The sequence below is a fragment of the Alligator mississippiensis genome, chromosome 2, assembly GCF_030867095.1.
Source record: "Alligator mississippiensis isolate rAllMis1 chromosome 2, rAllMis1, whole genome shotgun sequence".
Lineage (NCBI taxonomy): Eukaryota > Metazoa > Chordata > Crocodylia > Alligatoridae > Alligator > Alligator mississippiensis.
The window spans coordinates 168302394-168325709 of record NC_081825.1 but is presented as its reverse complement, the minus strand read 5'-3'; the positions used below and the strand labels follow the sequence as shown (position 1 = coordinate 168325709).

The window sequence follows — 23316 nt, the reverse complement described above, 5'->3', positions numbered from 1 at the left end:
AAAGACAATAGGTCTGAAAGATGCTATGCACTTAATAGCTTATGCATGTAACTGGTAATGAGATAAGAGATGTTTGTTATTATGTAAGCAATAGGTGATGGGGACTGATGTGTTACACTGTTAAGCAAATTAAACATTTATATAATATGCATATGCCTGGAACATGGCACACCCCACAGTTTACCACAGGTCAAATTACTCGTAACACAGGGTGCCAGAGAAATTTAAGACTGAGACTTTCTTATCCAAAAAAGAACACATTAAAGATGTTCATGGTACACAACATGTCTTTACCCAAAGGAAAACGAAACAGAAAAACAAACACACACCAATAAACATGACATTCTACTTAAGGTACAGGGATTTCATTAGCTAGTGAATCTGTTCCACTCATCTTCCTCCAACCTGGGCTTGATTCCCGCTCACAGGTTCAAAACCCACTCATTTCTTGATTTTCCAACCTCACAGAGCTGTTTTCAGGTACCACCCACTTAAGGTAAAGACTAACATTTTATTCCAGCACTGCAAATTTCTGGGAAATTTCTGGGAAATTTGCAGCACTGAAAAATGTCGTGACACAGTCCAGTCCCCTGGCTAGAGAGCAAAGTCACCTCAAAGACAAGCTCTCCAGCCAGGGGGCAATGCAGAACTGCTCCTTTGCTCCCTCTCACTGCCATGGCAGACAAGCTGTCTCCAGGTGATGTTACATGGACATCAGCTGAAGGCAGCTGAGAGGAAAAGCAGCACCTAGTTCTGGGCAGGGGCATGTTCCCTGCCCTCCATGCAGGCAAGTCACAGTTGCGCTCGCTGTCCCACCTGCTGCCCTGGGATTATGACCACTTCCATCCTGCCTATAGCTGATAGCCCCAGTTGCTGGTCTGGAACCAATGAGGGTCCCAAAGCAGCTTGACCAAGCCCAGGGTCTTGGGTTTGTATTAAGTTACTTCTAACCTAAACATTTGTTAGCGAGAAGTGAGCTGACTGGCAGGACCCAGAGGGTGATCCAGAACTGTGCAGAGAGCAGGAAGCAGATGTGCCCATTGCTGGAACTACCTGGAACTCCGTTCAAACCATGGAAAGATACCTGCACCCCAATTAGCTAATTAGCAGGATGGGAGCATTCCCCTATGGCTTCACCTATCTTAGGAAACCCCTGGCATACAGCCAGCTCTGTTCAGTGCTGGGGGGCATTAGCACTGTTACCTGAACAGTCTGGAGACTCTCCCAGTATTCAAGCAGCAGCAGGCTCCTTGCAGAACTCCCTGACAGCTTGCCATTGAGAAGGCTAGCAGGGAGCCAGTGGCTCTACCTCCATCCCCCTTGGGGTGGGGGAAGGGAGGGAGAGTGGAAGACAATGGGATACTAAGTGCATTCCAGTACTGAGAGAAGCATACAGATATTCAAGCTAATGTAAGAGGCGAGATCTGCCTGGCTGAAAGTGCTTGTCTTTTTTTTTTTTTTTTTTTGCGCAGAGAAGCCACTTCTCCAACACAAATAAAAACCCTCGACTGACTGTCACTACTTTCTTGTACCGGGAGAAAGGCTTTTTTCCCCAGCACAAAGGTAACACCTATGCATAACCTTAGAAATGACACTGTGTTCTAAAGGCTGGAGTATTTAGAACAGTGGTTTAGCAATTCTCCATAAAGCCACACAATCTTATGGCTACATACGTTTATAATGTCTTGGGCACTAGCCTGGAATGGCAGGCCTCTCAGATGAACATAATGCAGTGACGAATAGGAATTCCCACTTTCCAAAGCATCCTCAGGCTTTTCACTTACTCCTCTGTAAGGTTCTGTAGAAGCAAACAAAAACAGTTACCTGTGTGCAGGCAAGCACATGAGAGGAAGCAACAGAATTTCAAAGAACAAAAGGTGAGAACTGACCATTCTCTCCCTCACTTTCAGAGGTTGTGTGTGGTCTTTGAGTCTTCCCCAATTCATTTTCTTCAAAGACCAATTCAGATTCTTTTGTCCATTTAGTGACTGGATAAGAGGTCATCTTCTTCCTCCAGGGAGAGCCACTATGGGTTTGAATTTCACTCCTGTTGCTGGGAAATATTTCAATGTACCTAGATGTAAAAGGAAGAAAACAGACAATCTACCTTCATTCAGCTTAGAAAACACACTAGATTTTCAAAAAAAGGCTGTTGCCTTGAAGACTGCCACCATAGTTCCTATTCAATTTTGTTTTGGGGTGCTGGGTAAGTCTATTTTACAATTTACTGAACTGAAAAAGGTATCTGCAAGAACACACCCACATTGAAGACAGCCATTTTAAAGCTGAGTTTTCAACTGGACCAAGATATATTTAAGCAAACCTGCCTTAAAATGAGCCTTTTAAAGCACTAGGAACCACTTTACCTGCTGCATTTCAGAAGTGAATCCAAAATGATCACAGCAACTACACATACTAATGGAATGCTGCCAAACCCTGCAATTTGCTCTTTAATGTTTGTATGATGGTATTGTAGTCACTTTTAAAGTACCTGAAAGGTAAGGGACTTTTTTCCGTATAGTTTGTTGAAAATATCGGCACTAAAATGGAAAGCTACTGGGACAAACATGGAAAGTTCTTAGAAAAATGTAATTTCATGACCTACAAGTAACAGGTATAGTTCCCAAGAGCTTAGGATGTATGATGAATCCAATGACTTAATTTGATTCTGAATCTTTATGAAACGTCAAGTTCAGTAGCAAAACCTCACTATTTCTAGTCAATTTTCAGTCCAGTTCTCTAACCAGGACTCCCAAAACCTGGAGGAAAATTTAGAGGTATGAATTCATTGCATCACCAAGCCTGTGATTTTAATAGATTAAGCAGAGATGATGATGAAAGTGGCCCATCACCAAAACACAAGTACCCCTTACTCTCATTACTTCATAGACTCCCCTATCTAAACAGGACCCAAGCAGGTCTAGTAGCCCATCTTCTCAGTTTTATATCAAGTTGTCATGTAATCTAAAGAGCTACATCCCAGGGCCAATTAAATGTAGGTAGAATCACTAATTTTACGAAAAGGAAGGTAACAAAAGGTCTACTAAGCCTCTTAGGAGATATAGCTCCTAGGGGACAAAGGAACCATGTTCTCTAAGGTAGATAAGCCAGAGAAGGGTTAGGAGATATTGAGAGTCAATGAGGAAGAGAGGGAAGCAAAAGAAGCATCCCATAGAATAGCTAGACAGGTCTTATATGCATTCAAACATGATATCAGCACTGTAGGAACACAGAAGGAAAACAAGTTAGTTCATTTCCTCCGTCTCAGAGGGAGAGGCATATTATATGTAAAGTATACAGATAACAAAAGCTAACAGATTTTTTTTAACGAGAGATTGCTAATTAGAATTTAAAAAAAAGTTGGGATAAATAATACAAGAGAATAAGAATAGCAGAACAGCAAAACATGCACCCTGCCTAAAAAGAGGAGTACTTGAGAATGCAGTAGAAAACAGAATACTACTAGACCTTGAGACTTCTCTGGACTGGATGAAACCATAATCAATTAAAATATAGTTCAGGTAAATGGGAAGTTATAGGCATAAACATCAAAATGAAATGCAATATTAGAGAATGCTAATAAGCCTTGACTTATATCAAGGAATGCATAAAAAATTATTTTATATGATATGACAGACAATCTCACTATGGTGAAGTTGCGCTGAATACATACAGCTACAGATTCTCCATTGTGCATAAAACAAACTGGAAGGAGGACAAAGAGGACAAAGATGCTAGAAACTTTAGAAAGCATTTTTTATGGAGGAAATAAGAATGCAAATGCTGGAGTATATAATCCAAAATGTGTCAGAAAAAGAGTTAATGGCAGCCTCAGACCTCAAATAAGCCTCACGGGTACACCTGGAGGCATGGCTGGGTAATTTGGTTACCAGTGAACACCTGCACAAGAGACAGGTACACGTTCTTCAAAACGGGGCTGGACAAGCTCAACAAGTGGAGAATCCTGAGCAGGGAAGGAATATGGTCCAGGAATGGAGCTAGTTCTACAGCTGAGCTCCAGACAAGGCCTGGGAAGGCAGCCTTCCAAGTTGGCATTCTCAAAAACACAAATGAGAAGCTAGAAACATCCCTGAGAGACAAGACACACAAACCTAACTTTACATTTAGACTCTTGAGGGTTTATCTCCAGTGCAAGTTGGGGGACCTCCAAGAGGGAAATGGGATTTGGTTTTGAGGACCAATCCTACTAAGGATATTTCATTTTGAAGTTGAAGGCCACTCCACCTGATGCAGGAAGTACATGGTCCCACTAGGGGGAATGCCTTACTGGACCTGGTATTGGCAATGGAGGATGACATGGCAGTGGTCACCTGGGGACAGTGACCACCAAATAATAGAATTCGCCATAAGGCGCAGAGTGGGAAAGGTAACTAGTAGGGTGGAAGTGCTAGACTTTAGGAAGGCTGACTTCAGCGAGCTCAAGCGTTTAGTCAATGATGCACTTCAGGGTAAGAGATTTGGTGAGATGGGAGTCCAGGAAGGGTGGCTGTGCCTTAAGGAAGTGATCCTTTGGACACAGAGGGAGATGATCCTGATAAGGGGGAGAGGGGCCAAGAGGCTTCCTTGGCTGACCAGAGAAATCCAGAGCAGCCTAAGGGCAAAAAGGGGGGCATATAAGCAGTGGAAACAGGGGGAGATTACTAAAGAGGAGTATACCTCCTCAGCTCACAGTTGTAGGGAGGCAGAAAGGCCAAAGCTACCACGGAGCTGAGGATGGCATTCCAAGTTAAGGATAACAAAAAATTGTTTTTCAGCTATATAGGGAGTAAAAGGCAGGCCCAGGGCAGTATAGGACCACTACTGAATGGGCAAAAGCAATTGGTGACAGACAGGGGGTACAAGGCTGAACTCCTCAATGAGTTCTTTGCCTCAGTGTTCCTAAATGAGGGGCAAGACAAGTCTCACAATGGGATTGTAAAGAGGCAACAGCAGGGCACCAGACTACCAAGCGTTGACCCTGAGACATTGCAGAGTCACTTGGAAGGACTGGATGCGTTTAAATCGGCAGGCCCAGATGAGCTCCATCCAAGGATACTGAAGGCACTAGCTGATGTCATTGCACAGCCACTGGCAAGAATATTTTACTGCTCATGCCGCACAGGCCAGGTCCCAGAGGACTGGAAAAGGGCCAATGTGGTCCCTATTTTCAAGAAGGGGAGGAAGGAGGATCCAGGCAACTATAGGCCAGTCAGTCTCACATCCATCCTTGGCAAAGTCTTTGAAAAGATTATTAAGGCTCATATATGTGACAGCCCAGCAGGAAAAATTATGAAGGGAAACCAGCACGGGTTCGTAGCAGGTAGATCATGCCTAACTAATCTAGTCTCTTTTTATGACCAGGTTACAAAACACCTGGATGCAGGAGTAGGGGTAGATATCGTTTACTTAAAACTTCAAGAAGGCCTTTGATATGGTATCCCACCCCATACTGGTGAACAAATTAAGAGGTTGTGACTTGGATGATTACACAGTCCGGTGGGTGGCAAATTGGCTAGAGAGTCATACCCAGGGAGTGGTGGTGGATGGGTCGATGTCGACCTGGAAGGGCGTGGGCAGTGAGGTCCTGCAGGGCTCGGTCCCTGAACTGATACTCTTCAATGTCTTCATCAGTTACTTGGACAAGGGAGTGAAGTGTACTCTGTCCAAGTTTGGAGATGATACAAAACTGTGGGGAGAAGTGGACACACCGGAGGGCAAGAAACAACTACAGGCAGACCTGGACAGGTTGGACAAGTGGGCAGAAAACAATAGAATGCAGTTCAACAAGGAGAAATGCAAAGTGCTGCACCTAGGGAGGAAAAATGTCCAGCACACCTACTGCCTAGGAAATTACCTGCTCAGCAGCACGGAAGCGGAAAGGGATCTCAGAGTCCTAGTGGACACCAAGATAAACAGGAATCATCAGCAAAGCTAACTGCACTTTATTGTGCATCAGCAGATGCATGACAGAAAGAACCAAGGAGGTGATACTTCCCCTCTATCAGGCAATGGTCAGACCACAGTTGGAATACTGCATGCAGTTTTGGGCACCACACTTCAAGAGGGATGCGGATAACCTGGAGAGGGTCCAGAGAAGGGCCACTCGTATGGTTAAGGGCTTGCAGGCCAAGCCCTATGAGGAGAGACTATGGCACTTGGACCTCTTCAGCCTCCACAAGAGAAGGTTGAGAGGCGACCTTGTGGCTGCCTATAAATTCCTCATGGGGGCACAGAAGGGAATTGGTGAGGCTCTACTCACCAAGGTGCCCCCGGGGGTCACAAGAAATAATGGCCATAAGCTAGCAGACAGCAGATTTAGACTGGACATTAGGAAGAACTTCACAGTTAGAGTGGCCAAGGTCTGGAACGGGCTCCCAAGGGAGGTGGTGCTCTCCCCTACCCTGGGGGTCTTCAAGAGGAGGTTAGATAGGCATCTGGCTGGGGTCATCTGAACCCAGCACTCTTTCCTGCGCATGCAAGGGGCCAGACTCGATCTATTGAGGTACTTTCCGGCCCTAACATCTATGAATCTATGAAACCTTGGAAACAAAAGAACTAAGTAGGACTTGACAGGAAGACTGAACCACAGGAAAGAACCCACCCAAAGAATGGACTGGCAGTTAGTAGGGGGCACCAGAGAGGATGCCATGCCAACCATGGTGGCAAGGATGCACAGGGTAGTATATCACCCCTTCTACAACACACAACCTAGAAATGATAAACTCAGCCACTACAGATACTAAAAATAAAGATAGGGTTGACGTAGTTAAGTTCCATACTGTTTAATGCTTTACAATTCTTTGGAAATCAGAGGTAGATATCATGCAGAACACATTTGTCAAGCTACTGGTGAAGCAACTTATTTCCAATTTATGTCCCCTCTCTGAATACTGTTAAAACTCTCTTTAAAGAGGATGACTCAGCTCTCTTCAAAAAAAAAAAAAAAGAGGAAAATGTGTCTTCTTCTGAAGTATCTGGCAGGTATCAGGTCCTTGCAAATTTCAGTTATTAGCACAGAGCCTGCTTTGGAAATATTGACCCAGGATCCTCCCTATCCAACGAAAGAATTCTCCCATCTTCTGGAAATCACTATGTACAGATGCAGTAACTGAGAAATAACCACTGTAAGTGTTCACAATTAATTTAAATAAAATACATGCAGGGAGTAGGGGACTGCAGAATCCTAAGTGTATAATAAACTAAGGATTGGTTCAAAGGTATTTAGGCATCTAAGTGCTACTGAAATCAATAGGAGGCAAGGACATAAACTCCTTAGTAGGACTTGGCTTTAGTGTCCCAGAAGCTCCTCTCTACCTTTGTCTGTGAAAGGGATAATGAGTTCCTTTGCAAATCACTGATGTAACCAAAAAGCAGTCTATTACATCTCCACTCTATGCAGACATGTGATAATCATCATCATAGTAGCTTCAAATGGCCATATAGTAATTCATATATTCTCATTCTTCTTATGAAGAAACAAAGTAAAAGAACGAGGACGTGGAGTGAAGGATCATATCATCAATAAAAAGGGAACATAATATGATCATTCACTCGCTGTATCAAACTTTAAATGACGTGTATAAAGCTAGCTTTATGATATGCACAAATGCCGCCTGTTAACCACACCGAAGCACATACCGATGCCCAATTTCCTCCTTATGCTTTAACAGGGCTTGCTTTGCCATTTCTGGAGCAGTAAACTGCACAAAGGCTTCTCCAGTTTTTCTTTTTCCTCTTGGGTCCATAACAAATGTTATATCAGCAATACTCAAACCTTTAGGGGATAAAAGCATTGTCAAATGTGAGCTGTACCATATGCATTTTTCCTCAAAGGTTGCAAGTCATCTTTTTAATTTATACAGAATAAGGAAAAGGATATCCAATTCTCAACTGACTTTTCAAGCTGGCTTAATACAATGCGTCACCTATTGGACAGCTGTTTTCTTATTTCTTAACTATTTGATGGATTTATATGCATTTTACCATATTTTATCACATGCAACACATTCCTAAACAAGATTCACAACTTGTTTTTGAAAAGGAGAATATATAAGTGCAAAAATAAATAAATAAAAATATGTTTTCCTTGCTCCTGCAACAGGAGACTCTGTGGCAGATGAAAATGTCCAGTCAGCCTGCACTGCAGCATTACTTTCATTGTCCTTCCCCCTCCCAGCAGAAACTGCTATTACCATATTTCCTCATTTATGATGTAAATGACCCAGACTTCTAGCAGCATAATTTTGGAAAGAGGTGTGCAATGTATGTGAGAAAACACAGTACTGTCTCATAAACCTTAGTCTCAAAGACTTTAATCCTCAAATTCTTCCAGCAAGCAATAAGCAATTACTGTAAAATTTCAGTTGTTTGCATTTTTCTGGGGTGTTTTTTTTGAGGGTTTGGTTCTTTTATTTTCGTAAACAAAAAGATATAAACAACTTACTGCTTCTCTGGCAGGTACTCATTTTATTACAGACTCTTGTTCTCAATGTCTACAAACTCATATAGAAACTAGGAAATTTCCAACCATACTTGCAATGCTTCATTGCATTTCCACTGCACAATCCCTTCCTGAAGGCCAGAGAATCCAGAACTAATCGCAACTTGACAATATATGCAGAATTTATGTAATTCTAACCAAACGTTAAATGTGATCTTGAACTAATCCACGTGGAATTAGTGCTCTGGTTATTTTTTTTCGGAAGGCTATATCATCTTACCATAGGATCATAGGAAAGTAAGGGTGGAAAGGACCTCACAGAATCATCTAATCCAGTCTTGTGTTCCAGTCAAGGTCATCCCATTCCTGACTAAACCATTCCAGTCAAGTGTCCAGGGATAGACATTTCACAACACTGAGGTAGTTTGTTCCAATGTTTAACCACCCTCATAGTCAAAAATTTCTTCCTGACCTCCAGCCTAAATTTCCTGTGCTGCAGTTCAAGGCCATTGCTCCTAGTCCTGCCCCCTACAGCCACAGAAAAAAGGCTATATTTCCATCCTCTCTGTAATTGTTCTTCAGGGATTTGAAGACGGTTAGCAAATCCCCCCACTTAGTCTTCTCCATGCTGAACAATAGTAGCTCTTTCAGCCTTTCTTCATAAATCATGCTTCCCAGACCTCTAATCATTTTTGTCACTTTCCAACAGACTCTTCTCAATCTGTCCATATCTTTCATGAAGTCCAGGCCCCAAAACTGAACACAGAACTCTACGTGAGGCCTCACTTGCTGAATAGAGTGGAGGAATCACTTCCCTTGATTTGGAAGAGATCCTCCTGTTAATAGAATCCAGTATGCTGTTGGCGTTTTTGGCAATCAAAGTATGCTTTTGGCTCATATTCACAGTTTATGGCCCAATGTAATTCCCAGGACCTTGTCCTTCTCTCTGCAGTGCTGCAGCCTAGCCAATCACTCCCCAGACTGTATTTGTGCAAACATTTACTCTATCCCAATTGCAAGACTTTTGTATTTGTCCTTGTTGAAGCTCATCTGATTGATTTCAGATCATTTCTCCAATTTATTCAGACTATTTCTCCAATTTATTCTGGATCATAGTCCTACCCTCCAGACAGTCCGCAACTCTACACAACTTGGTGTCATCTTATTCTCTAGCTCTTAGTTTTCACAATTTGTTTTAAAAGTATCTAGCTGTTATGATTTGAGACACACTGTTTACATTTTGAATATTAAATTGATGCAGTAATGTCCACGCTTGTACAGCCCACTGAAAGTGTAGCAAGTGCAGATACTGTAGGCAACTTGGTCCCTGGTGGCAGTCTAGCTGCAGTAGCACAGAGTTCAGCATGGACTAGGTGCCCACACATCTACAGTTTCTCAGGCATGCTCTGCAGCCCAGGCTGAGCTCCATGCTACCACAAGCAAACTGCTGGCAGGACCTGAACTTGCTAGTTTAATGTTGGCTAGTTATGTCTTCATAAAAGACAGACTTCACTGAAGTCATAACAATGACTCCTCTGTAGGCATACCCTTTATTAAAGGTAAATAAAATGCTGAAAAGTCAAAACAGGAAGCTATCAGCTTGACCATCTGAGCTGCTGGGAAGCAGCAAAATTTTCTGTTAGCACTGGTTTCTAAATTATTTAAAAAGGTTCTGGAACAGTTAAAAAAGAGCTGACTCAGAAAAGGATGCAAAATGATCATAAAATACAGAGCAGGATTTAGAGACATTCCTTAAAACAAAAGGGGTGAACTAGTTTCTAAGTCAGGCAAACTAACTGCCAAGCTGCGCACCCTGGAGGTGTTGGAGGGTTTGTAGGAAGAGGATTAGTCACTGATAACCAGACATGAAGTCTTAGAACAGCAAACAAACTATCTATCTGAAATGCTTTTGCTTTAAACCAAGGCTGTCCAACTTTTAAGTAGCTTGGCCTTGCACTCCATATTGGTTCCAAGCCCTAGGTGGCACACTGACTCTGAACTCCACGGGATCCCCACTGTGCAGTCAGAGCAACACCCCCAGGGCACAGGCAGCAGAAAGATGCCTGCCACCACGTTAGCCCTGCCCAAACCCCATGAAGTGGGTACACACACACACCCCACCACCTGAGCAGAGGGCTCACTGGGCACCTTCCTACTGTGCTGCCCTGCCCCAGAGAACCTGGTTACCACAGCAGCAGAAAAAACTGGGGGAATGGTAGCATGGCAGGAGCCCATAAGCCAAATGCAGCCTGCCAGTTGGACAGTCCTGCTTTAAACAAACATTTTGCTTTAAGGTGTCAGTCAGCTGACTGGCTACCACTAGCCATAACTTCCAGAGGAAAGGCTGCAACAGGTACTGAGCCTAAATCAGACCAGATGAATTAATCATGGTTGGATCCAAAAGACTGCAGCCCATGGCCTGGTCAGACAAAGTGAACCCTCAATGATTACAGAGGGTACACTCAGAAAAGACAGGAAAGTTGCGACCTGCAGTTATCCTGGTAACTCTAACAGGTATCAGTATTGAAGTAGCTAGCAGACAGCAAGACATCACCGTGGCATTTGAGAATTTTTGCAACTTCAAGTTTCATGAACTAAGTCTAGATAACATAATATTATTTAGAAGTTATAAGCACTGACTGGCTGAAAAGAAAAGAACGTTCTCAAAAGTCACCTGCAAAAAACTCTTCAATGTCTACTTCAGTGCAACTGTATGGAAGGCCTCGGAGACGTACAACTCCATCTTTAACAGAAGGTGGAACGGACAGCAGTCTCTTCAATACAGCATCTACATCTTCATCACGTATTTCAAAAACTAAAAAAAATACAGGAGAAAAACATTTTCCTTCACAAGCTACTGCTGTAAAGCTACTTTGAGGAATCACCTCAAAGGGCTTGGGACTGAAGAAATATATTTTCAGTTTCGAGTGTACATTATACTTTTTGTTCCTGAGTTTAAAAAGTGCAGAAGAACCATGCGAGGGAGAGGCACCTGAGAACCTGCAAGCCTAAGCTTTTAGACCTTGCAGACCAAGTAAGGACACACCCCATAGCTTTTTCTGCCTACTTGTATCTTCTTCTCTTCCACTGCACAAGCACGAGCCTTGGCTTCCCAACGTGACTTTTAATCTTCATTCTTTCCAGGACAAACCCACTGGTTCCATGCAGAGTTCCCTACTAGCCATACCCACTAACATGGGGAGCAGACGATATAATCCACATGATTGGAGTGATGAGTCATTCACCTTTTAGTCTTCAGATATTTAAAGATATTGTCATGCAACTACAACAGGAGCTCTCTTGATCTTTTTATATTCAAGGCACCTCTCCATATCCTTTCTGAGTCTAGTGGTACCCCATTTCAAAAACTAATTTATTTATTCCTGTCCTTACCTCCTTGCAGCCTGTGGCACCCTCAAAAGGATCTCACAGCAGCCCAGGGTCACTCACTCAAGAATCACTTCTTTTAAACAATGAAGGAAGCCTACAGACATTACACACACACACTTTACTGGAAGAAGCAAAGTGTTACTGTGACTTGGCTACGCAGCATCTGTATAGATCGGGAGCTTCGGCAGGGCTTTTTGCCATTTTTACCTAAAGCTGAGTCAATCAACTATTAGATAAATTTGCCAAAAAAGCCCTACTAAAGCACCTGATCTAGACAGACAATGGGCGAGCTGGGTCCAACTGATGTGCTGCCTCTTCTGGGCACATGCTGGGCTCAGCGCAGGAGCGCACTGAGTTTAAAGCGAATGCCGCTATGTTTTGTTTTTTTAAGGTCTGCAAGCAGCCAAAGTGGCTAGATATTTAGAAGAGCTCCAGACAGGGACTGGCCCCTGGAAAAACCGGCCCCGAGTTCTTTAAAAAAAACAAGCTGGTAAAGGATATGGAGAACCACAAGCCCCTATAAGTTCTTTTTATACAGAAAAGGTACACACAGCAAGAAAGACCTCTCACAAAATAACCTTTAGTGTATGCATATCATACTCTGCCCAGGCTATTTAAGGATCACATTTACTCTCATGGCTACAAACTGTAAAGTAAAAAGTTAGGATCAAAATAAAATGGATACAAAAAAAAAAATATTGAAATTGTCTCCATCTAGGAAATAAACTGAACCCATTCACCTGGGCTGGGGTTTTCTGCCATCTGCCCCCTCTCCATTCCTAACTTGTACTGGAGGGGCAAAAGTTACCTCTGCTGCCATGGCTGCTCCTCCAAGGGACTTGCATGCTGCAACACCAGTGACTGAAGCCACCTGCCCCCATGGCTTTTCCCACCAACCTTGAGAAGGGAGGAGGGAGGGGGCACGCTGGGCTAAAAAGCATGGCCCCACATCCCCTGCCAGTCTGCCACCTCATAGCGGAGACCACTCCTCATGGCATGGGGCAACCAGCCCAGGGCAACAGTTGGAATCCCCAGAAGAGCAGTCATGAGCGCTGCTCTTCCGTGGGATGCTTGGACAGGCACAGGCGAGGAGAGAAATGAGTGCTTACCTCCTTGCACAGAGGCCAGGTGCCAAAGTACACTTAAAGGATCTTATGACACCCTAGTTGACATTCACTGAACTGCAACCTGAGTTCTCACAAAATCCATGCAAGGCTCTTTTGTTAAGTACGATTGGTTGAAAAAAAAATTCTCATAAAATTTTCACAGAAAATTTTTAATGATTGGGATTGACAAGTATTTTTTTTTCCCCACTCAGATTGTCTTCCATTAAAAAAATTCAATTTTTGATTGTAAATGATAGAAATTTGATATTTAAATCTTGCTGCTGCACCTCAGTTTTAGCTTGGATGATTCATTCTCAGCCTTTAAGGGCTAGAATCCCCACGCTCCATCTGCCATGATCCACCACAGCCATGTGACACCTAGGATGTACAGTCTCTACTTATCACAATGCATAATGGGAGATGTGCACCTATTTTTCATAAGCAAGGATCACTGCTTGGACCACAAGATATCCAAACTACAGTTTCCATAAAACACAAGAACACCATTTCAGAACCAAAAGATTTCCAGGTTTAAGTTTTTGTGGACATAACAAAGAATTTTCTTTACTGAAATCTTCTATACGTTAAAAACCTATTTTCCAACTATCTCTACTATGAAATATGCCTATCCATTTCAGTGACAAGCAGACCAAAACAAAAACAAACCAACAAAAATTGGAAAAAGCTGACTTTTCAGTCATCTTCCCCCTCCTCCAGCTCTTTGTAAGATACACCTAAACTTTTCCAGAAAAACTATTATGGAAGGACAAGATGTGCCACATAGGATAAAAAAAATGGATTTTACACTTGATTTTCGTGAAATCTGACTGAAAAGGGAAAGTCTCACTCAAAACATGAAACTACATTCAACCTACCAACACCAACCTAATTATTTTTAGGGAAGGTTTTCATTCTAACAAAAATCAATGGCCCCTTTATTTTTCCTTTCAAAGAGTCTTGGTTCATCCTACTCTATGTTCCATCCCTTCAAAACAGCTGAATTTAAAATTACACATACCTTCCACATATCGCTGACCCATATAGCTGTGATGCTTTTCTAAGGCTTTCTGCACATCCTCTTCCGACTCTAGTTCAATCACAGCATCCCCCCTGCGTCTGCCACTGCTGTTCAAAAGGAAGTGTATGCCGCTCTCACCGTTTCGAATTTGGCAGCCTAAAAAGATATTAAACAAAAAATATAGGTAAAAAAGTGCAATACAATTCAATAAATATTTTCTTCCCTACCATAACCTGCTGATCCAGTCAAAACTGTAGCTTGATCCTGCCTAATACAGTTACTCCTTGCTTAACGTTGTAGTTACGTTCTTGAAAATTGTAACTTTAAACAAAATGATGTTAAGCGAATCCAGCTGCATCACAGTAGTTACCTACTAGCAGGTGGCAGCCAAAAAATGTTATAACTGAATGCTGTGTGACTTTAAATGAGTATGTTCTCTAATAGATGTGTGACGTAATAACGAAACATTACCTGGGGCGACGTTAAGTAAGGAATATCTGTATTTCATCTAAACAGTATGATACAGTACTCCATTTAAGTGCACAGCTCCAAGACTTAAAAAGGGCTATGTACTTACCTGGAGCACGCACTTATCCCAACTTAATGTAAAGAATCAGTGCACGTGAGGTATGCAGACTGTCAGTATTGAAGTGTTTGCAGCCCTAGCTCCTGTAATTTTTAAGGTTTCCAATAGTTAGTTTCAGGGCTTCTCTCTCTCCACATTTTCAAAGTGGGCAGTGAGGTTGAAACACGCTGTGTTCTTCTGATGCATTTGCACTTAACTGATGTACAGATAATGCTGGTGTTTGTTACATTTTAGCAAAAATTTTCTGCTAATCATATTTTAGCAAAAATTAAGCAGAATATGTGGACTGGCACAGTGTTACGTAGTTAAGCAAATTATGAACTTCTTTGGTATTCATACAAGTGGAATACATTCTATGCTGGGGCATCAAACACACGGCCCATAGACTGTACCCAGCCCACAAAGCCATTACACTTTTAGCCCATGGGGTTCTTGGTGGGCTTGGGAATTCAGGAGCAGGGCCACTTCAAATCCAGGGCTATGGGACCCCATTCAAGATAGTTTTTGGCAGCAGGGGAGCAAGTAACGGCTATGCTAACACAGCATCACTTGCCCCACCCCCACTGGGTCCAGATCTGACCCACAAGAAGCCTTGGGGTCCATAGATCCAGTCTGGGGGTCAGAGCAAGTTTGATACCCCTCTTCTATACCATAACCAACAGACATCATCTCCTGACGTCTAATTCTAAGTTTTTCCCACAGGCTGCTCTGGTTTTTAGAAGACACAAAGCCTTTAAATATGTTACCTTTCCTTACCAGTTTTCTTGACATCATCCCTACTCCAATGGTGTTGCCAGATTTGCACAACACTTTTATAGCACTATAAAGTTATACGTACCAAAAAGGCTATCCATACACACACTATACCACAATTAGACAATTTCAGCCTAAACCATGAACCAATTCAGTTTTAACTAGTTATCAAACAAAATTTAAGGACTTGATCCTATGACCTGATCTGTACAGGCACTTTTTTCCCCCCCATGTGGAGTGCAAATGAGGTAAATGGGCCTCTATGTGGGAGCAGTCTGACCACTTAAATCAAACTAGAGCAGCACAGTGGCCTGTAACTAGCTGGCATACTCTGTGCTTTGATTCTGCAGTTCAAATAACTGAACGGCATTTTTAAAAACCTTTAAAAACAGAATTAAATTATTGGTACCTTCATCACTCTCACACATTTGAAAAATAAAATTTTATAAGGAAGAACGGCTTAATTAACATTATTTCCAAGTTATTTTCTATAGTCAGGTCACAAACCTAAGCAAACAACAATTTATACTATCAACACAGAACCTCCACACAGAACAAACAGCTCCCTCCATCATACTACATACCTCCAAAAACAAATTAATACAAGTAATGCTGCGTCTGGCATTCACGAATAAGTTTTAGGTTAAATTATTCATATTTAAACACACACTCAATCACATTACATTTGGCCGATGAGAATATCTCTGAACAAAAATTAAGCACTATACCAGCAAAAAAGTCAACCACATCTTCCACAGTACAAGAGTATGGCAGTCCTTGGGCTCGAATGAGAAACAGGTCCTCCTCTTCTCCGGCCTTTGGTGAATCTGATTCATATTCAGCGAGCACAGGATATTCACCTTCAAACTGAGAGTTTTTATCCTTAAAAAAAAAAAAAAGAGAGAGAGAGAGAATTATTGCTTTTTAAGACAGATTCTAATATTCCATTTTATTTTAAAAATAACTTGTTTTATAAATCATTCCCTTTTGTGTTAAACATACTCAAAGTCTTTGTGCTAAATGTACTCAATGTGGAGTTTTTCCAACAGGTCATAAAACTAAACAGAGACCCAAGCAGCCTGCCAGATTATCTAGTCCTACTGGGAGGGTTGTTTTTTTTAACAGTAGGTTTTTCAAGAAAGCTAGCTCTAAATTACTTAAACTTAACTACCTTGGAATCTGCTTTTCAAAAACCTATGAAGAAGGCCATAGGAGTTCACTTCTAGCAACTAACTAGAGATGCCCGAAATGTTTGCAACATAAGACAAACCTACTCAGAAATTATTTTGTTATGACCTCAAAGACCCAATTCTTTGATGTATTCAACACATTTCCATTCCACAAGAGCAAAAGGAATTTCTTTGAATTGGATGCATTTAGGGAAGTAGCAATAAGCTTACTTTGAAGGGACCAAGATCTTCTGCTGTCAGGCTGGTTTCCTCAAAGGCCATAAAAAGTCTGCCAGAAACAGGCAGCTAACTATTTCAAATGCTTCTTACGCTCCTCTCAAGGAAGTGAGGATGAGCGTAGAAGAGACATGTGCTCTTATTCTGAATTTTGGAGAAGACTACGGCTCTGGAAGGTAACTCCAGCAGTGACACAGATACTGGCTTCCACTTTTCCCACCACTGGCAGGAAAATAGGTCCTCGCTCGTTGTGGAAAACACAGCCCGAGAACTTAGCACCTTGGCCACCATGAGTGAAAAAAAGGCAGAGATGACCTTTGAGCCACCCGGCAAGCACAAGGGGCCAGGCCAGCTCTCCTCAGGGCCGCCCAGCACAGGATTTTCAGCGACCCTCTGAGGGAAATAGGAAAAGGAGAGGGAGAAGCAGGACATGGAGGCGAGCAGGGGAGATGAAGCGCGAACCAGGCAGTCTAACCCAGGTGACCTTGCCGGTACCCTCCATAGGCCGGGGTGCGAGGAGCAGGCCAGGCGCTCTCCCGCGCCTGCGGCCAAAGGGGTCAACGCCCCCAGGCTGGGACAAGCGGCCATGCCCAGAGGCGAGCCAAGCGCGGCCCGCTCCCACCCGGGCTGAGGGGGGCCGGGGCCGGGGCCGGCGGGGGGGAGCGGAGAGGTGGGGGTGGTACCTCGCTGCTGTAGCCGCGAGCCCCCGCGAGCGCCGGGGGCAGCAGCGGGCCGCGCAGGGCGAAGCCGGGCCCGGGCGGGCGGCGCAGGCTCCCGGCAGCCGCCGCCACTTGCAGGCCGCGGCTCTGCGCCGCCGCGGACGCCCCCAGCAGCAGCAGGAGCCGGCGGCGCCCGGACACTGCGGCGGCGGCGGCTGCAGCGGCGACGGGGCGCAGCGGGAGGCAGGCCGCCCCCGTCCGCCGGCAGCTGCTGCAGCTACAGCCGCAGCCCCGCAACAGCGCGCCCAGCACCCAGCGTGTCCCGGCCATGGGCAGCAGCGGCAGCGGCGAGGAGGGCCCGAGCCCGGCACATGCGCCGCGACGACACGCAGGGCCCAGGCCGCGCAGCTCCGCCCCTTCCCGGCAGTCCCCGGGCCCGGCCATGGGGCCGCGGCACTGGTGCGTCCGCTTTCCCGCCGGGCCCGGCTCCGCTGCCTTCGGGTTCATCGTTCTTTTCCCCCTTGGGAAATGATTGCCCGTGATTGCTTGGTCGCTGCAGATCGGTATCACGGCAGGGAAAAGAAAGAAGAAACGTGGCAGGACGCGCGCGGCATGAGAAGTGGCTGTCCCCGGCGCCACCCGCGCGGGGGTCGCAGATGAACCCCCTCACCTCGCTCGCTGTCCAAACGCCGGAGGCCCGCGTGGTTCCGGGTCTCGGGTCAAGCGGGCCCGACCTCCTCCGCTTGTAATGGGCGCCGCCAACACCTTTTCAAACCTTATATGTTCTGTGTGAGGGGGAAAAGGCACAACAGCACATTTTAAACGTAAAGTATTAAGGGAATCAGGACTCGTGGTAGAAATGATACCTTTTATTAGACCAACAAGATTTTTGCAAAAAAAAAAAAAAATTCTTTAATTGCAAGTTTTTAGTGGCGGGCACAAACACCCTTCATCGGGCATCGGAGAAAAGATTGTAGAAGTTCTGGGTAGAAATTAAAGTTCATATTTCATAGGATTTCACAGAGGAGTCAATGGATGGAAAACTCCTCTGGGCAGTCGGTTCAGAGCTGGTAAGGAGCCTCTCACCTAATACTAATTAAAGTATTACCTGATGCTTTAATTTTAATACTATCAATTGTTTCCCTTTTTTTTTTTTTTTTTTTTTCCTTAATAGAGGGGTCTCCCACACTTGCAGTCTTAGGTGATTTTCAAAATTGTACTGACTATGCTGCCTGGAGGAAGAAAAGTTTGCTTCAGAAATAGCATTGCAGTTATCAAGACTGGATCTTTTCCTTTAAGACAAACACAGCAAGAGTGGAAAAAGCTCACCAGAGGGAGAGCCGTTGTCTCTGGACTGTCCTTTGGTTCCTCTTCTCTGACATGGGTTATTCCAGAGGTGGGCAAAATATGTGTGGGGGGTCCCAATGCCCCCCCAACCTCTGTCACCCCACAAACCCCAGGCCCCCACAGCCACCCAACATATACACATCCCCCGAAACATCCCCTACACACCCCTGCACACAGTCACACCCTCTCAACCCCCCTACCATACACCCCCCTCAACCACACCCCACACACTCTCCCATACAATATATAAGAGTAAAACTTTATTTTAGAGCTATTATGCAATCCCCTCTATATACAGGACACAAACACAGATCAGGACAAACATATGTTTTGCAATAAAATTAAAATATAGGTAGATTTTTTAGTATATGATTTGGTTTTTTTTCTGGGTCCAAGAGGGTACCCCCCTCCATGCCAAAAAGGAGTACTTCCAGGGGCAAAAGGAGGGACTCTGGTGGCATAGGTCAGGGGATGGGAATTCTGGTCCCAAGATGGTGACTGGAGGGCAGGGCTACCCTTTGGGCTCTCAACAGCTCACCAAAGCTCACTGAGTGGCCCTCCAGCCAGAATAATTGTCCACTGCTGGATTGTTCTGTACCTGAAAGAGTCCCTGACCAAAGAAGACGGTGAAGATTGGCAGGCAGGTTGCTAAAGATTGCTTCTTTCAGTCCTGTTTCCCTTCACTCTAATGATCCCTAGAAGACCAGTGTCCAGGAAAGAGCTGCATCTTCATGTCACTAAAATGTACTAAACACACATTTTGGTGACTGTAAACTATAAGCATTTTCTTCTGTTTCTTCAGTCTTTCATTTTGTTATTATGCTAGCCTCTTATCATGGGTGTGGGAAAAATATGGCCCATGGGCTACATTTCGCCCTCCAGATGATTCTATCTAGTCCTTGGCTGCTCCTTTAAAGGAGAATTTTATCCAGCTTGTGGCTGCTGGCTTTTGGCAGCTCTTGGTCTTCACCCTTCCAGCTGGCTGCAGCAAGAACAGTCACACCCCTCCCTGGCCCAGCCTGCTTTGTCCCGCTTCTCAGCCCCTAGTGTATGCTTCAAGGCAAGGGGCCACCAAGCTTCAGGCCAGGCTTCTGTCTAGTGAGGCTATCTGCACACAGCTGCAACCCTGCAGCCATTTGCAAACCATAGAGCCCAGCCCCTAGCAAGTCGAAGCTCAGGTAAGGTTCTCCCTGCTGGCAGGGGAGAGGGTGCAGGGGGAAGAGGGCCATGGGCTGTGGGTTTTCCATGCCCTGCCAGCCCGGGGCCTAGTAGGGGCATGGGCACTGTTAATGTGGCGCTGTGCTATGTTCCTGTGTGCTGCTTTGGGCTGCACTGCATGAGCCCAGCTGGAGCAGCTGACATGGCTCCTGCCCAACCCTGAGTCCCTGGCACACAGCTGGGCCAGGCAGGAGCCACACCAACTGCACCCACATGGCCCAAAGCAGCGCAGAGAAAACAGTGTGGCACTGGCCAGACCCGGCTGCACATCAGGGATTTGGGGTGGGGGAGGGGTGCAGGGAGAAGGGGAGAACACAGCAGGGTACCCGCCTTGCCGGGCCTGGATAACCTGTGGCTCCTGGCCCCTTTCTCCCTGCACCCCCTCCTCCATTCCCCAGCACAATGCCACACTGCATTCCCACATTTTTCCTTGGGCCACGTGGGTACAGCTGGTGCAGCTCCTGCCCAACTCTGCCATGTGCCAGGGACTCGACCGGGTAGGGGGTACAGGCCTAGCCTGGCTGGTGCCATGCTGTGTTCCCCACTTCTCCCTGCACCTCTTCCCTGTACCACCTATCCCAAGCCCCCAGCAAGTCCCCTGCCCCAAGTCCCTGGCTGGGTCAGGCAGGAGCCACTCCAGCTGCACCCACATGGTCCAAGGTGGTGCACAGGAACACAGCATGGCACTGGCCCGGCCATGTGCCAGGGACTCAGTGCAGGGAAAAGTGGGGAACAAAGGTTCCTCTACTTTTGTCTACTCACCTCTGCCTTTAGATCACAATTATTTGGCCCAGATGGCCACTTCGGGAGTTTTGGTGAGGTGTTGAGGGAAGGGGGGAGATGCTGACCTGGCCGGCAAGAGCTCACCAAAACTCCCTAAGAGGCCATCCAGGCCAAATAATTGCCCATCTCTGCTTTATCAGAGGTCTTGAAAAATTATAACTTAACCTCTTTTGGACTGGTTTATATCAGGCCAAGCTGGACTTTTGTTACCCTAGGCAGTTTAAAATATGAACCTCTGATGACCAGGGATCCTGGTCTCTCTGATAAAAAAAAAAAATCCCCAATTTTTGGATTAAAAAATCTAACCCAAAATCCACATACTGGGGACACCAACATTGTGACCCCCCACCCCCGTTTGCCTCCCCCTGTCCCGCACCCACCTGGGCCTGTGCAGCCAATTTCTGCCCTCTCGGCAGTGCAGGCACAGTTTCATAGATTTCATAGACATTAGGGCTGGAAGGGACCTCAAAGATCATCAAGTCCAGTCCCCTGCCCTAGAGACAGGAAGTCAGCTAGGGTCAAAGGACCCCAAAGTTGCCAAAGAGCATGACAGACAGACAGACACACAGACAGACTAAGCCCTTTATATACTCTAATATTATAAAAGCCTTGGTCTGTCTGTCTGCCTTTCCATAACACTTTATTCACACTCTGATTGGTTGTCTGAAACAAGTGCTCCAAGAGTGTTCCGGACAAGAGGTGGCGGCGCGACGGACTGCCGCCATGATGGTGGGGATGGAGCAGGGGGAGGGGGGAGGCCAGCAGCTCTGGCCTCCCCCACCCCGCCGGACCTGTTCCCTGCAGTCAGCGGCAGCAGGGAGTGCTGGCCCAGGGGATGGCGGGGCAAGCTTCCCCCCAGCCCCCTGCTCCTGGGAGATGGGGTGGTGGGTGGCACCGCCCGGGGGCCCCACCATTCCTGACGGGCAGTTGGCTAGTATAGAATATATATTAGTGCTGTTTCATTTTAAACATGGAAAACTTTGGATTTTGGGTTACTTTTTTAAATCTGAAAATTGGGGCTTTTTTATCAGAGAAAACCAGGATCCCTGCTGATAACAGTCCTCTACCTCTTCTATTTTTTTTCACATTTGGGCTAAAAATAGTTTTTCCACCCAATCTTTAAAGCTACTTCCCCAATTTTTCATGTTAGTCTTTTAATACACAAAGTCTCAATTACTTTCACACCGTGTATTTGAATATGCACTGTCAAGTTTTGCATGTACAAAAAACTGTAGATAATTATAGAGGTTGTTTCTTAACATTTGTCCTATAATTTAAATCAGCTTCCAACCAGACCATTTCTCACCACTTACCAAGATAAATGCCACTAAATGCTATGTGCATCTTGTTTTCTTACAGACTGGTTTGAAGATTTTTTTGAACTGAGTAGGGTACAAGCAGAATTCTCATCTATGGGTTAGCTGTTAGCACATCTTACTATGAAGCTACAACTTATGCTTGAATTTTCATTTCTACCTAGGAGAACTTTTACAATCTTTGCTTTTTCCTATGCCTGAAGAAGGATGCCTGTGCCTGAAAGCTTGCAAATAAAGGGTTGGGTTTTTTTGCAAATATCTAGTTGGTCTAATAAAAGATATCAACCTCTGCCACGAGTTCTGATTCCTTTTGCCTCAATATGGCTACAACCTGGATACCTGACACCATCATACAACAAAGCATTGGGTCTGGTCCAAAGGGAAATAAAAGCAGCAGAGAAACTACATACCTCAGATGTTGCAGAGATTTCTGGAGAAAGTTCCCCACAGTTCATTTCAGAGGTGTTTTCTAGTAGCATGTTGGGAGGATGACCAGTGGGAGACACAGAGAACATGGAACTATAAAGCCCTGTGGGAATGCTAGAGACAACAAAAGGCCATGCTTATCATTCTTCCTGATACCCAGCAATAATGGGACATGGCCAGACTAAAGAATGTCCCTACTTCTGGAGGGAGATAAAGCTTATATCCTACCACGTGATACCTTGCAGTTGCCAATATAAACTTGCTTTGATTCATGCATTGCTTGTTTGTGCAGAAAATCATTCTAGAGATACTGACTATGGATTTTATCAGATACCCACGTTTAAAAGTTCAGTTATAATTTTATTTGTCACTCATCTAGGTACCCATTCTCCTGCAAGCAGAGAACAATATCTGATAAAAATATATGCACTGTCAGTTTCTTCTCAGATCTTTATTAGTTGTAGATACGGATTTTAAATTATAGTATTGTTTTCCTTGTACAGTATAACCTCATAAATCTGGCATGCTCAGGACTGAGCACCTGCTGGAAATGTTAACATTCTGGATTTTAGAAACTGGAGCAGTGGCTGGTCCTGGAACAGTGGCTGCACGCAGAGCAGCGGCACGGGGTGGTAGATGGCGGCGGCAGCTGCTGGGTGCAAGCTTCCTGCTCCGCTGCTCTGGGACTGGCCACCACTACTCCCCAGTGAAGTGTAGTTTTAAAAAGTACTGTATCTTTTATAATTCCGGATTTTTGATATGCAGATTTATGAGGTTATACTGTACTATGCATATGTTAGAAAGTATATATTAAATTATTGCTATAATTTTAGAACATTTTGGGGTGTGAGTTTCTGCATTTAGTACA

General features: G+C 44.8%; 1 protein-coding gene and 1 long non-coding RNA gene across 10 annotated transcripts in view; one reads left to right on the top strand and one right to left on the bottom strand.

The window, feature by feature from the left end:
- Nucleotides 1–17713, bottom strand: part of GRSF1 (G-rich RNA sequence binding factor 1) — a 50361-nt gene extending 32648 nt beyond the window's left edge. For all 9 annotated transcript variants that reach the window (XR_009459958.1, XR_009459959.1, XR_009459960.1 and 6 more), the window contains exons 1-7: nt 17383–17713; nt 16022–16175; nt 13955–14110; nt 11115–11255; nt 7639–7774; nt 1890–2074; nt 1674–1798 (exon numbers count right to left, since the gene is read on the bottom strand). Coding sequence is in view for 6 of the 9 variants with exons in the window: in XM_059722378.1 (XP_059578361.1) it covers nt 1674–1798; nt 1890–2074; nt 7639–7774; nt 11115–11255; nt 13955–14110; nt 16022–16175; nt 17383–17688 (1203 nt within the window). In the remaining 3 variants the exon portion in view is untranslated. The remainder of the gene's footprint in view (nt 1–1673; nt 1799–1889; nt 2075–7638; nt 7775–11114; nt 11256–13954; nt 14111–16021; nt 16176–17382) is intronic.
- A 149-nt stretch (nt 17714–17862) lies between these two features.
- On the top strand, nt 17863–19062 carry LOC132248645 (uncharacterized). Its single transcript, XR_009459961.1, has 2 exons — nt 17863–18428; nt 18533–19062. It is a non-coding gene; the product is annotated as an uncharacterized LOC132248645 (long non-coding RNA).
- Nucleotides 19063–23316: the final 4254 nt, after the last annotated feature.